At 36.5% G+C, this 15,147-nt stretch overlaps 1 protein-coding gene across 1 annotated transcript in view; it reads left to right on the forward strand.

Moving 5' to 3' along the window:
* sema5bb (sema domain, seven thrombospondin repeats (type 1 and type 1-like), transmembrane domain (TM) and short cytoplasmic domain, (semaphorin) 5Bb) overlaps positions 1-15,147 on the forward strand; it is a 77,603-nt gene that overhangs the window by 23,342 nt on the left and 39,114 nt on the right. The window contains exons 2-3 of the mRNA XM_067458256.1: positions 76-149; positions 14,309-14,541. Coding sequence (XP_067314357.1) covers positions 14,358-14,541 — 184 coding nt within the window. The 5' untranslated portion in view covers positions 76-149; positions 14,309-14,357. The remainder of the gene's footprint in view (positions 1-75; positions 150-14,308; positions 14,542-15,147) is intronic.

The raw sequence follows: 15,147 nt of genomic DNA on the forward strand, positions 1-15,147 counted from the left end.
CAGCCCCTCCGTGAGAGGCTGACTAAAATGATTTCTCTCTCTCTCCTTCTCTCTCTCTCTCTCTCTTCCTGTAAGGATTCTGTTAAATAGATCTGAAGTCTTTTGGATGCGCTCCTCTGGAATGAGCCCTTGCTGACACCTTACTCCTGGTGAGTACACTCTTTTTTTCCCCATCATCGGTCCATCCGTGGACAAAATCATCCACTTCCTGTGAATCTTTTCATCTTGTTGCACTGTGCTTTCTCTTCTTCTTTTTGTCCTGGAAGCAATTTTGCCCACATGTCTTCTCTCCCCTTGTGTCCGTCCATATATCTTTTCCACGCTCCATCCCATCTTCCGTCTCTCTCTCTCTCTCTCTCTCTCTCTCTCTCTCTCTCTCTCTCTCTCTCTCTCTCTCTCTCTCTCTCTCTCTCTCTCTCTCTCTCTCTCTCTCTCTCTCTCTCTCTCTCTCTCTCTCTCTCTCTCTCTCTGTCCCCTCCCTCTCTCCGTGTCTTTGTTGAGGTATTCTGATAAACAGTTTGGCCGTCATCTCCAGACCTCCCCCATTGTGTGTCCAATTCTCTTTGTTCTCTCAGCCTGTGGCGCTGGCCTCTGAGTGTGTGTGTGTGTGTGTGTGTGTGATTGACCACTTCAAGTGTGTCTGTGTTTGTCTGAATAGATGGAGCTACTATGCAAGAATTTAGCCGTTTTGTCCATAGTGTCAGTGCATTTTGATTCTTTTTGTGTCTATTTGTCTGTCTTTTTCAATTCAGTTAAATTCTGTTGAATTTGATTGGTTAATCAGTTTTTGTCTCTCATCTGATTTCAGATTAGTTCTTTTTTTTACCTTGAAGTCGTTTATTTTTAATTTCAGTATCATTACATTAGTCTTTGTTGTCATGACAGTTAATTTTGTTGTTCCGTCTGTGTCTCCCTAATCTATGTCAACTCATTTCAGATCAGTTTCATTTTAGTCATGTGGATCATGTGACACTGAAGACTGGAATAATTATTAAAATTCAGCTTTGATCACAGGAATAAACACATTACAAGTCTAATATTTCACAATATTATGTTTTTTTATTTTCGTTTAAAATAAATGCAGCCTTGGTGAGCATAAGAGACAAAAAGTTGATCTTACAGACCCAAATATTTAGAATGATAATTTTCTTTTTTTGTTTAAAAATATGATTATTATTATTATAGCATTTATTAATCTTGGTTGATGATAATTTCTATAAATGACTCTATTGTTGATGTTTTCTAAATTCTTCAAGGGCACTTTATGTGAGTCATTAACTAATGTTAACCTATACAACATTTTATTATTAAGAAGTTAATTATTGGTATTAGTGAAATAAATATGAACCAAGTTTATAAAATGCTGTCAAAGTTATTTTAATTGTTGGATTAAACTGAATACTTCATTAACTAACATGTATAAATGTAGATTTTATTTGTTTTTTGTTTTTGTTTTTGTTTAGAAAGGTATATGAAATGCTATAAATATAAGTAGGTGGCTGTAGGATTTATTTCATAACAGAATTAATTGCTAAATAAAAAAACCTTAACTATGATAACCATGATAATGAAAATTCATGGATCTGTAAGTTCATGTCGTCCATTATTCAGGACCAGCCACCGATGTGCAACGATTCAGGGACAAATATGCAAATATCATACAGCTGTAAGCTCCTGAAGTTAATTTAAACCTTCTTTTCCCCTTTCTATATCTACATCAAATTCTTAAAATCGTAATACGCTGCTTAGACAGGTGCTTCTGTCACAAATCTGATGTTGTTAATGGCACAAAGAGAATGAGAGATGGACAGAGAAAGGGAGAATGAGAAAATGAGTGAAACGTGAATGGCGTGAGGATGGACACAATAAAAGGCCGGTCTTGTTGCCGTGCTGTTTAAGATTCTGCCCGGTGTCGGGTCCGTGGTCAGGGCTGAGTGAAAGTGCTCAGCTTTGGCGGATGACCACGTGCTCGCTCAGAGCGCCTGTAAAGCTGAACGGACTTCATTCACGTGCTAAAGAGCCTCTGCTCTGGCAGATAGTTGGCCGGTCTCACAGAGAAGGCTTTCACGCAGAGACAGTGAAGAAGTGGAAGGTTTTTTTTGGGGGGGAAATAGCAAACAAGGACACATCTGAAAAGGCAAACACTTTCAGAGATACAACAAATATCCGTGGAACTGCTTCATTCTAACTGCTAGTTTACAGCTTGGATCAGTCTGTGCGTCTACCTCAGGTTGGCGTTGGCTGTTTGCCGGCAGAGATTGCTGGCTCGTCTTAGTGCCCTTACTAAGGTAGTGCACAGACCTCCAGCTGCGTGAATGGGGATAGAGTTCATTTGGGGTCTCTTTTTGGGGATAAAGGTTTTGGTTGTGTGACCCCTTTCAGTGCTTAGAAGAAATGGTGGGGATTGATAGTGTCCGGGCTCCCATGGACAACAACTGCATGTTCTCTGTAGTCGATGTCAAAGGGCATGCTTATTGAGGAGTTTTTTTTAAATTATTATCAGTGATTCTAGCTAGGCAAATTAGCTTAAATAGCATGAACTCTCCAAATTGTGCATTTTAAAGGGGTAGTTGATTATGATTTCACTTTATTTTGTGTAATTTAACTGTTTGGCCATGAATAACATCTGCAAAGTTATGACGCTCAAAGTTCAAAGTAAAGAGTGAAATTTTCTTTTAAAGAAATCGATTTTTAAGGACTACAACTAACGGCTGATAGGAACTACAACAAGCTTTTTAATGGGTTTGTGGCATCAAAACTCTGCCCCCAGGAACACGCAACAAAGGCCATGTTGAGAAGAGGAAGAGTTGTTGTAATAGAACACATTTTGGAGTCTGCTCAAGCTATCACATCCATCTTTGAGTACACATCCATGTACGCATGTCTTAAAAGCAACATTACAATTTTAAGTTATAACTGTAATCAAACTAAACTATACCCGTTCTATATCCATGCAGCAGATATTCTCTGACTGTGTAGGCATCTTACAACAGTTTCCCACACAGGCGATTTATATCATGACAGAACAAGCTAATCGATGACTTGAAGTTAACGCCACATCAGGTGCTAATCAACTAACAATTCAGAAATGTCATATTGCATTCTACATGTTGTCATTTCTTTTTGAGTCTCTCTTCCCCCTTCGGTTTGAACATAAAAGGCTAAACAGTTTCTGACATTTTCAGTGTGTATCTGCATGAGGTAATCGGAGCTGCTAACTTGAGCTCTTGAACTTCTTCTTGAAAGGGGGCTGAGAGCAGCAGCTAATTTTCGTTTAAAGGGAAATGCATAAAAACTGCATATCTCACCCTCAAAAAGTGACAATTTTAAAATGCTATAAAAATTATCTGTGGGGTATTTTGAGCCAAAATTTCACATACACACTCTGGGGACATCAGTGATTTTTGCATTAGGATCCCCTTTATGACTAGTGCATCTGCAAGACATAAGGTTTCCATCCTGTGCGCATTTGAAGGCAGTTTCTAGTTTTCTGTCACATTGACGAGGCTTCACACAAATAATCACAGACTATGGACTTCATTAATGAAATGCAGAATGTATTTCTTATGGAAATTGTTGCACTAAATGGAATGTGATATACAAGCATGCTTTTACAGGTGATTTCTACAGAACATTGCTTGCATTTCATCAATGAAGCTGTAGATGCATCGATTATCATTCTCCTAACAACACGGTCTTGCAGTGGTTTTAAAAGAGCCATTGATTTCTATGTAAGCAAGTGCTAGATTGATATCTTGATACCATTTCACTTGCGTCTCGCAGCAAAGAGCCACTTTTAGAAAGCCATGTAAACTAGTTAAAAAACTTTTTTTCCCCATGTCTTTCAAATCTTCTATAATGAAATAAAGACTTTTTAATAATTTAAAGAAGAGTGCCTTAGATTTTCATTTTTCCAAATTTAGTTTAAAAACATGTCTAGAGAATTTGTGGAGGTTTTCCTATTTCATTGCATCTCATGTTTTTAAATGTAAAAAAGTTATCGGGACTTTGGTTCTGACAATAAGCTGTTTTGTCCATGATTGTTTATGCAAAATTATATTTTCATATATTCATATATTTCATATATTATATATTCAACTTAGATTCAAAATTATATTATACACACAATTTAATGTGGTGCATTAATATTTTGATCTATTTAAGACAAGCGAATTTAATTTAAATATTAGTAATATTTAAGTTTAAAATTTGAATTTAGCTTTTTATTCATTTTGACAGCCTAGACTAGAGCCACTCAAAGTAATTGCAGGAATTAAATGAGATCCATTTCGATGTCATGTGGACTTTAATTCGCTTAATCAGCTAGATTTTCTCATTACCCAAAAAGGTAATGTGACCAGTTGTTTTGTAACATCTGGATTTAAACTGATGGCTCCAGTTGTCTGGAGTGGACTTCCTGAGTTCATCTTGAAATGCCTTCTGCAATCACAGCTGCTCATTATCACTTTTCTTGTCTTCCTTTATAACTTCCCTCCCTCTTGCTTTTTTCCCTGACGGAGGACAATTAAAGATGAATAGAGTCTATAAATCGTCTGTATCAGCATCCTGATGCTGCAGTGGTTGTAAACCACTGACACGGTGAGACAGTGTTTATCTGAGACCATCTATTGTGGATTAGCATTAATCCTTGTGTTTATTCCAGACGGTTTACGCAGTTCAGTCTTGGATTAGTTGTCTTTCAGTAATGAAGGAAAGCATCTGTGATCAAGATCTGACTTTTGACAGAATTTTCATTCAACACCCTTCATATTTGCACTCTCACTCATTGTCCTTGTTACACGCGAAACGTAATATCCAAGGAATTCAGTTGTTTATAAATTGCATAATCTAAGTGTGTTGAAGGAATGTACTAGGTTGAATACAACTTCTATCAACAGCATCTGCGGTCTGCTTTTAATTACTGCATCATTTTTGACTCGTCCCTCAGTTTGTCGAAACCAATTAACATTACATCACTTACAATGGAAGTCTGTGAGGCAAGGCAGGGTTTAAAAACAGAAAAATAAAGCTTGTGTTTTCTCTTAAAGAATCTGTTTGAAAAAATATGTGTTAGCTGTAAAATCTTAGTCTTATAGTGAGATGCTTTTATAAGCAGATGAACATCTAGATATGCATTACTGCTGTAACTTCTGTAAACAAAGTTTGCTCTGTTTAAACTGTTTTTTATTTTTATTTTTTTATTAATACTTTTATTAAGCAAGGACACATTAAATGGATCAATAGTGACTGTAAAGCCATTGATATGTTACAAAAAAGTTTTATTTCGGATAAATACTGTTCTTCTGAACATTCTATTCATCAAAGAATACTGGGAAAAAAATTGTGTATCACAGTTCCAACTAAACTATTAAGTTGTTTTCAACATTGACAATAATAAGAAACGTTTATTGAGCAGCAAATCATCATATATTAGAATTATTTCTGAAGGATCATGTGGCACTAAAGACTGTAGTAATGATGCTGAAAATTTCACAATATTACCTACTGAAATTATATGAAATAAATGCAACTTTCGTGAACATAAGAGACGTCTCTGAGAAACATTAATAAGTACTTAAATTAACTAACTATTCAAGTTTGGAACATACAGCAAAAAAAAGAAATTGTCAAAATGTTTTCAAACATGCATGTCATTTATGTCTGGATGCACAAACAATTGTGTCTGTACATTCAAAACAGTTTATTTTTAAAAATGTGTGTATTTTTAAAATTGTACAAGTTTTGTTCCTTCATACAAACAGAGAACTCAAGATTATGTTCTGTGGTAATTAATAACATGCTTAAAGGTGCACTATGTATATTTAAGCGGCCTCTAGCAGTAAGGTTGTGAATTGCAACCGCCCATCACTCACCCCTCCCTTTCGAAGCACATAGAAAAGCTACGGTGGCTGACACAGGACAAAAATGTTGTTGTCCCAGACAGCAGCGAGTACCTAGTGCTCAGTAGAGCAGTTTGTCCATGTAGGGCTACTGTAATAACATGGCGGTGCAAAATGGAGACTGTAAGGGGACCCGTGGTGTATGTAGTTAGAAATGGCTTGGGTAATAAAATCCTAACTAATTTTATGCACCACTGAAAACATAGTTATGTATATTATATTGCATTTCTGTCAATAGATCCTCATAAATACTACACACTGCATCTTTAAGTTGTATTGAACAGAATATCACTTAAAAAATATTTGGCTCATTTTATACATAAACCACATTTAGAAGAAACACTCACAAATACCATAGCAGTCATTTTGGGCTTACATCCTGAACTTTGAACCTTGTCTTGCGACAGTGCTTTAGAGGGAACCATGGGAGTGCAGTTTGTAATTCCACATAAAGGCCTTTAAATCTCTCAGTCAGGATTAGACTGGGCCGACGAGACGATAACACATGACTGCAGAGAGCTCCAGGACGCCAAACACCTCCAGCCCTGACAGTCACAACCTTTATGCAGGGTTCACTTTGTGCTTGTTCAGTTCATTTTTTGGAAAAATAGACATATAATATAAAGACAGCTATATTATATGAAGTGAGTTTTAGCATGTTTTTCAAAAACCTTTCATAATTTCCATATTCATTTATAAATGTCATTATGCTAACTAACAGTTTTATATGTTACCATTCAAAAGTCTGGGGTTTGTAAGTGGGATTGGGGTTTCAAATGTTTTTGAAAAAAGTATTTTATGCCCATTTAGGATGCATTTATTTGATACAAAATACAGTAAAAAAGTGAAATGTTTACATTTTCTATTTGAATATTTTTTTTAATGGCATTTATTCCCGTGATTTCAGCATCATTACTCCAGTTTTCAGTGTCAGATAATCCTTCAGAAATCATTTTTAATCATTTTCCGTTTTAAAAACAGCTGTGCTGCTTCATATTTTTGTGAAAACTGATACATTATTCAACAATCAGGATTGTTTGATGAATAGAAAGTCGATAAGAACAGCATTTATTTGAAATAGAAATATTTTGTAACACTACAAATCTCTAAACTGTCACTTTTGATTATGTAATGCGACCTTAAATAAAAGTATTCATTTCTTTCTTTCTTTTTAATCTTACTGGCCTTTAACAGTAGTTTGCTCATATGGACCAGACAGACAAAGTATTTTGACAAAAGTAGAAGTGAACCCTCATTTCAGTTAGTTCATAATCTTATGTTCAATATCAGTGCTTGTTTTAGTGGGTTTTGTACTACTTTGCAAAGGCAAGAAACAGATTGCCACTTAACCAGGCATGACCTAATGCAATGTCACAACGTTGTGTTGAAACAACACAAGGACATTTGACATTGGTTTGAAAAATTGAGGAAGCCTTTTGAATGACCAATAAACTCAAAATATTTGGAGTAACACACATTATTTGATTTGTTCACTCAGTCTAATCTAGTTAGAAGGGTTGTCAGTTCATTATTAACCTGTTCTGACCCCAAGGATATCTGTGTGTGATTGGTGCTTGTGTGTGCATTTGTGTCTGTCAACCATCTTTGACCTTATTTATTCAACTTGTTCTTTTATATATCCTCGTTTAACACAAAAGGAATTGGCCCAGACGGGCCCACCTAGTCTGCCCATTGTGTGACCCGGGCCTCCCCTTTGGTGCGTTTGTCACTGCCATCATGGCTTTCACGGGTCTCCATCTCTCTCTGTCATCTCTCCACCTCTATGGCCTCTGATGAGTCTGAGAAGGTGGGCATGAATAGGGTGAATGTGGGAGTGCTGAGGGGTATTAAGGGGGATTTGGGGGATTGAGGGTCTTTTGCTATTGAGGTACATTAGACATGGTCGGCGATGAAGTGTCTGTCGCACAGCGTCATGCTTCCAGAGCCAAGAATAAGAGCCTGGATCCTGCTGCCAGAGAATTCCACAGAAAACTCAACACATTTCCAAAGAATTCAAATACTAACCATTCACAAAATTCTACCCCCCTCACTTGCTGTGTTTTTCCTTACTATCTGGATTTTGAGAGTGTGCAATTGTGCAATTTCGACTCCACTCCACTAATAATTCGTCACCAAGTGGAACTCTAAAAAAAGGGCTTCCCAAACACTCTTCCATTGATCAGACTTACTCAAAGCTCCGCCCCCTACCCGCCCATCAACCTATGAATGGCTTATTTATAGCTGTTTTCTGCATATTAAATTTAAAAAGTATTTTAACCCAGAAAATTTACTCAAATCAGCTTATTAAATAAAATATAAAATGTACAATTTTTTTACCTATCTTTGATATTAATTTCTGCGAAAAGTGCAACTTTTTTGGTACCATTTGTTTTTTGAGTTTAGCATTTTGAGTAAAAGCTGTTTGAATAATAGATAAAATGTTTTAATGTTTGATTTTACTTTTAGTTTACATTTTAGTATCTTAGTTATGTGATTTTGTTATTATTTTTATTTAACTATTTATATTTCACTTTAATTGATTTTTATTTTAGTAATTGTAGCTTATAATATAACATGTTTCAAAAGTTTTTTTAAATTCAATTATGTCAGTGTTATATGAGTTACCATAATTGATCTTTAATTTTAGTTTTGTCCAGTTATAATAATCACCGTTACCAGTAGAGTATAATTCTCTTCTTAGCTCCACTCAGCACGTTTAATATTTGTCATATTTAAACCACTGCCATGATTTTGTTTGACTTACCTTGGAATATTATGTAAATACCATGGTACATAAATATGGTAATTATTCAGTTCCATGGTACATACACAAGAAGACAGACAGTATATAGAGGAGACTTATCATTTATTGAAAAAATGTGAGAAAGTGCAATAGTCAGCTCTAACAATGGCCAAGAGCCAGTCATCTTTTGATAGGAGCACAATCAGATTTGCTGTTATTATATTTGCTGCGTTATATCATAATCTTGGCAGTTTTGGAGATATCGGTCAGTCTTTCCTCTTTAGTGTATTTGTATTTGAAAAATTGCTTTTTGGGGGAACATTCAAGATGATCCTGAGTGGACTGACTTGTCTTAAAAGGGACTTTTTTATCAAAGTATATTAATTAGGGCCGGGACTTTAACGCGTTAATTAAGATTAATTAACTACGGGACTTTAACGCGTTAATTAATTACGCAAAAAAAAAAAAAAAAATTAATCGCACTTATTTTCAGTAGTATATTCCTGCACAACCGGAGGCTGCAGTTTCAGGACCCCAGTTTCAGGACCCGCAATTCTAGGACCCTCGTTTTTTGTGACAGCACCACCTACAGAACTGGATGATATAGCGGTGTGCTGCAGTTTCAGGACCTCAGTTCTATGACCCATGTGGTTTAGTTAGTAGCCTACATAGTATAAAGATATTTAATCTCAGGAGTATATTTTATGTGATTTTTTTTTATTCAAAATGCATCAGAGGTTAATTACAAAGTGTGTAATACCTGCTTTGAGTCACAATTTTAAATTTAAACACATTAATTTACACAAAATAAAATTTTAAAATGTATATCAATCTTAAAAAAAAAGTTGAGTACCTTAAAAATCTTAGTTTCTTGAATTATACTGTATATTGATTAACCTCCTTAACTTTAGTTCATTATCAGGTAAAATAAAGATGGAATCAGTATATGCAGTCACTAAATTACAGTCAGATATTTTAAAGATTGTATAGAGGCAAGACAAGACTCAAGAATGTTTGAAGAATATATATTTATGTCATTTTTGCAATAACAGCAGCACCAAAAAAGACCCCTTTTTTCATCAGTTGCCTCACAGACGGAATGGCTGTATATATATATATATATATATATATATATATATATATATATATATATATATATATGATTTAACACTTGTGCACTGTTGGAGTTGTAGAGAGAGAAAGCCAAACAGAATATTAATGTTACTGATGTCTAATTCCAAACTCCAAATTTGTAAGTATATAAGAGCAATACCCACCAATTGAGACCATGGTACTATACAGTTGAAGATGCATACAGTGTGAGGCAACTATTGTAAACATTTCTTACTTAGCTAAATGGATGATGACTGAAAGTCATTATACTAATCTGGTGAACATGGTAGTTTTGATAAATGAGCCATGACACAAAATGAACTGTAGATGATAACATACATTCAATAAAATACTGCACAATTTATAAAAACCAGCAAGTGTTGAAAATACAAATATATATTGTTATAATACCCTTCTATTTGGAAGCGCTCCATCAAAAGAAGACACCACCACTTTCTAATGAAAGCCATGTCCATCTGAAAGATGTGGGACATTGACAGATACTATATAAGCATATACTTATATAAAAAAAAAAACAAAAAACAAAAAAACACTGAGACTCTAAAATTAACATGAAAATCCTGCAGTCATTTCCACAGTGATGGCGTGGCAATCCCTAAAAGCAAAAAAAAAAAAAAGGTAACATAGGCTACATGTCAAAAGCCATTGCCATCTCGGTTACATTATGAAATCTACATGATAAGCAGAATGGAATATAATAGTATTTGTTTGAAGTAGCTAAATATGCATTTATTAATCACTGCAATATTATGCCCAGTCTTTTCAGTCCAGCTCCAAGGATAATAAAAAAAAAAATTGTGCAAGATTCATACAGAATTATTATTATTATTTTTTAATTAAAGGATTCATTTTAATCTTTTTAATCCTTCGCAGCAAAAGTACAGACTATAAGAACGTAGCCAAAGTATAAATGGCTGAACTTGTCAAACATTATGCATCATTTAGACAGGCTGATATTGTAGTGCAACCAGGCAATCAGAGCAGTTATGTAAGAATATTTTATTCTTAACTATGGTAAAACAATGATTATTCAGGAAGTTTCCCCACTAATACAGTAAGCTACAGGTAAATCACACACCCTTACACCAATATGCATTTGTCATCTTTTTAAGTTTAATAATGTGCTGGCAGCTGGCTAGATGTATTATAGTCATTAAACATAAAAAAGGATTTAATAAATCATGGCCACGCCACGATCAAGAACATCATAGTAACTAATAAAACTAGCACACAAATTCTTAATTCGTGTGAATTTATTCTTAATTCATAGTTAGCAGCTCACTTTAGTACATTTTGTTTTTCGTTTAAACGTTATAAAATAAAACTTGATTGAATATCGGTACTTACAGTCTGATCAGTGTCCATCGTCCATCTTAAATTAGTGTTTTGGTGATTCAATTCGGTAGGTGGTGCTGTCACAAAAAACTAGGGTCCTAGAACTGGGGTCTTAGAACTGGGGTCCTGAAACTGCAGCCTCCGGTTGTGCAGGAATACCCTTCTCCTTATTTTTGACCCGCGGAACGTTTTTCAATGAATGAGTTTTGACGGACCGATTATACTGGAACACCAACTAGCGCTCATGAGTCACGACAACAACCATGACAACAACAAACCATAGTGAACATGAACGAAGAAGCTGATGAGACCGCTTTGCTTGGCCCCGTGGATGGGAAATTTAGTTTTAAAAAACGAAATGATGGAAGCGTCGACAAGAGCATGGTTGTGTGCAAGCTATACAACAGGGGTATCCAAAGTCGGTCCTGGAGGGCCACTGACGTCCTTCAGAGTTTAGCTCCAGCTTGCCTCAATACACTGCTAAAGTTTCTAGTATGCCTAATAAGACCTTAATGAGCTGGTACAGGTGTGTTTAATTGGGGTTAGAGCTAAACTCAGCAGAACAGTGGCCCTCCAGGAGCAGGATTGGACACCCCTGCTATACAACAAGGAATTAGCGTATCACCGCAGCACATCGAGCCTCAAATATCACAAATATGCTTTTGCTACACTTAATGGCAAACATTGCACTGGTCTGCTGGACTGAAATAAATAAACAATATTTTGTTCTTTTGTCTTCTCATTGTTCCAGGTCAAATATTTATATGCAATTAAAATGCGATTAATTTCGATTAATTAATTACAAAGCCTCTAATTAATTAGATTAATTTTTTTAATCGAGTCCCGGCCCTAATATTAATATTTCCATTTGATACTATCATATGGTATCAAGTGCAAGTGAATCAGTACAAACATATGAAAAAAGTGTGGTTAGTTACAGGACATCGGACCACCTCTCTAATCAGTTCGGGTTATGTTTGGTGTTTGTGTGTAGAGCCAAGACAGATGCTGCAGGGGTTTCTCTATGACGCATTAAGAAGTGTATGTTTAAGTGTGATTGAGCATGTGTTTGTGCATGTTTGTGTGTGTGTTTACTTGGGCACTAACATGGAACTGTGTGTTAAAATGAAGCTGTGTGCGCATATATTCTTAGCTTATGTAAGCTCTCAGATGAGTGTTTACGCGTCGGGTTTACCTGAGCCTCACGCGCTGTCAAACATCTAATGTAAAGATTAACCGGGTGAACCGCCATCACCACAGAGACCCAGCGATTCCCATGACAGGCTGAAAATAGATCAAAATCCCTTCTTCAACTTCTAATTAAACTTTTAATGATCTGCTGCCTCATCGTCCACAGGCTGACAGTTACAGCAAAATCAATGTTGTGTTTTAGAATAACATTATGTTGGAACTGCTGCAGGTCTTGGAAGAGGTCCAGTCACTTACACTGATGAGAGATGGAGGTTAATTAGATTAGAAATAGCAAGACTTACATGTCAGGAGAAGATGAAGCCGCCTCCGTCTGTCTATCTTGTGTTTTTATCTGGAGGATTTCTTTCTGTTTTTGTAGTTTTTTTAAATCTGTATTTCCATCATTTACTCTTTTATAACCCATTTTACTTTCTTCCCTACAATGCAAAAATATTTTTTTGGGGGAAGAATTAGCCGTTTACACCAGTAACTATGTGTTCACACTTGGCATGTTTGGTTTGTTTAAAACAAATCCTGGTGTGATTGCTCTGTTAGTGCACTTCATTTGAATAAGTGTGAACGCTGCCATCCGAACCAAACTAGTGGACAGAGACCACTGAAAAATGTGTCTCACTCCGCTTACAAACAAACTCTGGTGCGGTTCGACTGAAATATGAACGCAACACCGACCAAAGACATGTAAACGATGGGACATGACGTCACAAGATGCGACCTTTAAAAGGACAGACTGTCCAAGCACGCCTGTTTTTTCTGGTCATAGTCGCGATGTTGCCCATCACAATTCGCTATCAGGCGTCAGAAACACGTCTCCTCTCAGCAGATCTTTGCTTGTGTGTGTGACGAGGGATTTTTTGACTCCTTTACACATTTTATAAGCACTTCACGAGTTCTCTGCTGGTTAAAATACCATCATATGTTGTAATGCATAGCACATTTACCCCAACACACAATATTGGTTTGGATGTTCAGTATGTTGGTCAAAAGCGGACCAATCAGGGTGTGAACATATCCCTATGCCTTTACGTTTGGTATCTTTAGGTTCAGTGTTAAAATGGCAGTGTGATTGCTAAGTGGACCTGGACTAAATGTTTTTTTTTTTTTTGGTCCAGACAAAACAAACCAAGCAAACTGAACTACAAATGTGAACACACCCAAAAATTATTTCTAAATAAAGGATAGTATAAACCAAAGCTATAATGATATTTTGACATTGACACTATAATGACATTGACATCCAATCAGAATTCATCCATCCTTCTTTAAAGGGATAATTCACCCAAAAATGGGATGTTTATCTGCTTACCCTCAGTGCACCCAACATGTAGATGTCTTTGTTCGAGCCGTATTTATATAATTTTTTACCTAAAATACAACGCTATAGCCTGGAACACACTTCACTTCACGTAAGGTCAACATACACGCTCTGCCGTTGTTTACGAGATTCACTTCTGCCGTTGGTGTAAACTACGGCAGATTGTGTATACCGGAAGTGATGTCTTTACACGTACACCTACAGAGCGTGTATATTGTCCTTACCGGAAGGGAAGCGCATTCCAGGCTGTTGAATATAGCATATTATTTAAGGTAAAAAATGTTACCCATTCACATGCATTATATGACTGGCTCACAGCAATGGTTGGAGTTAAAAATCTTCATTTGTGTTCTACTGAAGAAGCAAAGACACCTACATGATGGATGCACTGGGGGTAAGCAGATAAACATCACATTTTTGGGTGAACTATCCCTTTAAAGAGCTCAAGCATTTGAAGCAACAGACAACAAAACTGCAGTGCTTAGAAAAACACTTCAGTCCGCTGGTGTAGACGCTAATATAGTTATCATTATAGTTATCATCCTTGGTGTGAATGGCCTTTATACTGGTCTCTCAGTTAAAAATAGAGTCTGAAGCTTACAAACTTTCAAAAGGTTTTCTAAGATTCCAACTTTAACAACATGATGATTTTTTCATCTCTCCTTATGTCAGGCAGACCCACTCACTTATCCTAAGTACGGGAGCGGTTGTTGTGGTAACCATGACAGCATTGACGTTCCGGGCCGGACCACTGTCCTTCGCTGGACTTGTCATCCTCCGCCTCCTCTCTCTGCGCCTCGTCACGTCACAGACTCCATCACTCCCAGCGACCTCTGACCCGGAACCTGTGCCCTCTCTGCCTGAAGAGTGCAGAAGAAAAATGCACCCTGTTACCTCCTACACAGGTGGGTGTAAAATACCTCGCTCTCTCCTGCCCTTTCCATCACTCGCATTTGGAGCCAAAGGTTAAAACGATGAGCTTTTGAATTATTTCCCCCCAAACATCTCGGTGCAGTGTGTCAAGCTAGTAAAAACTGCTTGTGAGACTTGCATAGCCATATGTCCACATTGCAGCTAGACCAGAAGAGACCATCTATCTAAAACCAGAGAGTATGAGGATGATACAAACAGGATAATGAATGGGAGAAATCACATTGTTCAATTTGGTGGCTGTAACTTTTTATAGTTTCTGTAATTTTATTCTTTCTACATTCAGTACGATAGGTGATGTATGACTGTGAATGCCAATATACTCACACATAAAGAGACCAACCTCGCTTCATTTGTTAAAAATGTGTACCCTTTGACTCTTGCCTGTTGGCGATCCAGGGTATGTTAACTGAGACTAGTTAACTGCCAGCAGTCATCTTTTAATCATATGCTGCCCAGATGTTAAATGTTAACACAGCTGTGTGTACTATCAGGAGTATGTTCACACACACTGCAGTTAATATCCCAGTCAAATCGACACAGCCCTGCTAATATGCATTACACAAGTGTTAGTAAATTGC

This window comes from Pseudorasbora parva, chromosome 12, assembly GCF_024679245.1.
Source record: "Pseudorasbora parva isolate DD20220531a chromosome 12, ASM2467924v1, whole genome shotgun sequence".
In the NCBI taxonomy this organism is placed as follows: domain Eukaryota; kingdom Metazoa; phylum Chordata; class Actinopteri; order Cypriniformes; family Gobionidae; genus Pseudorasbora; species Pseudorasbora parva.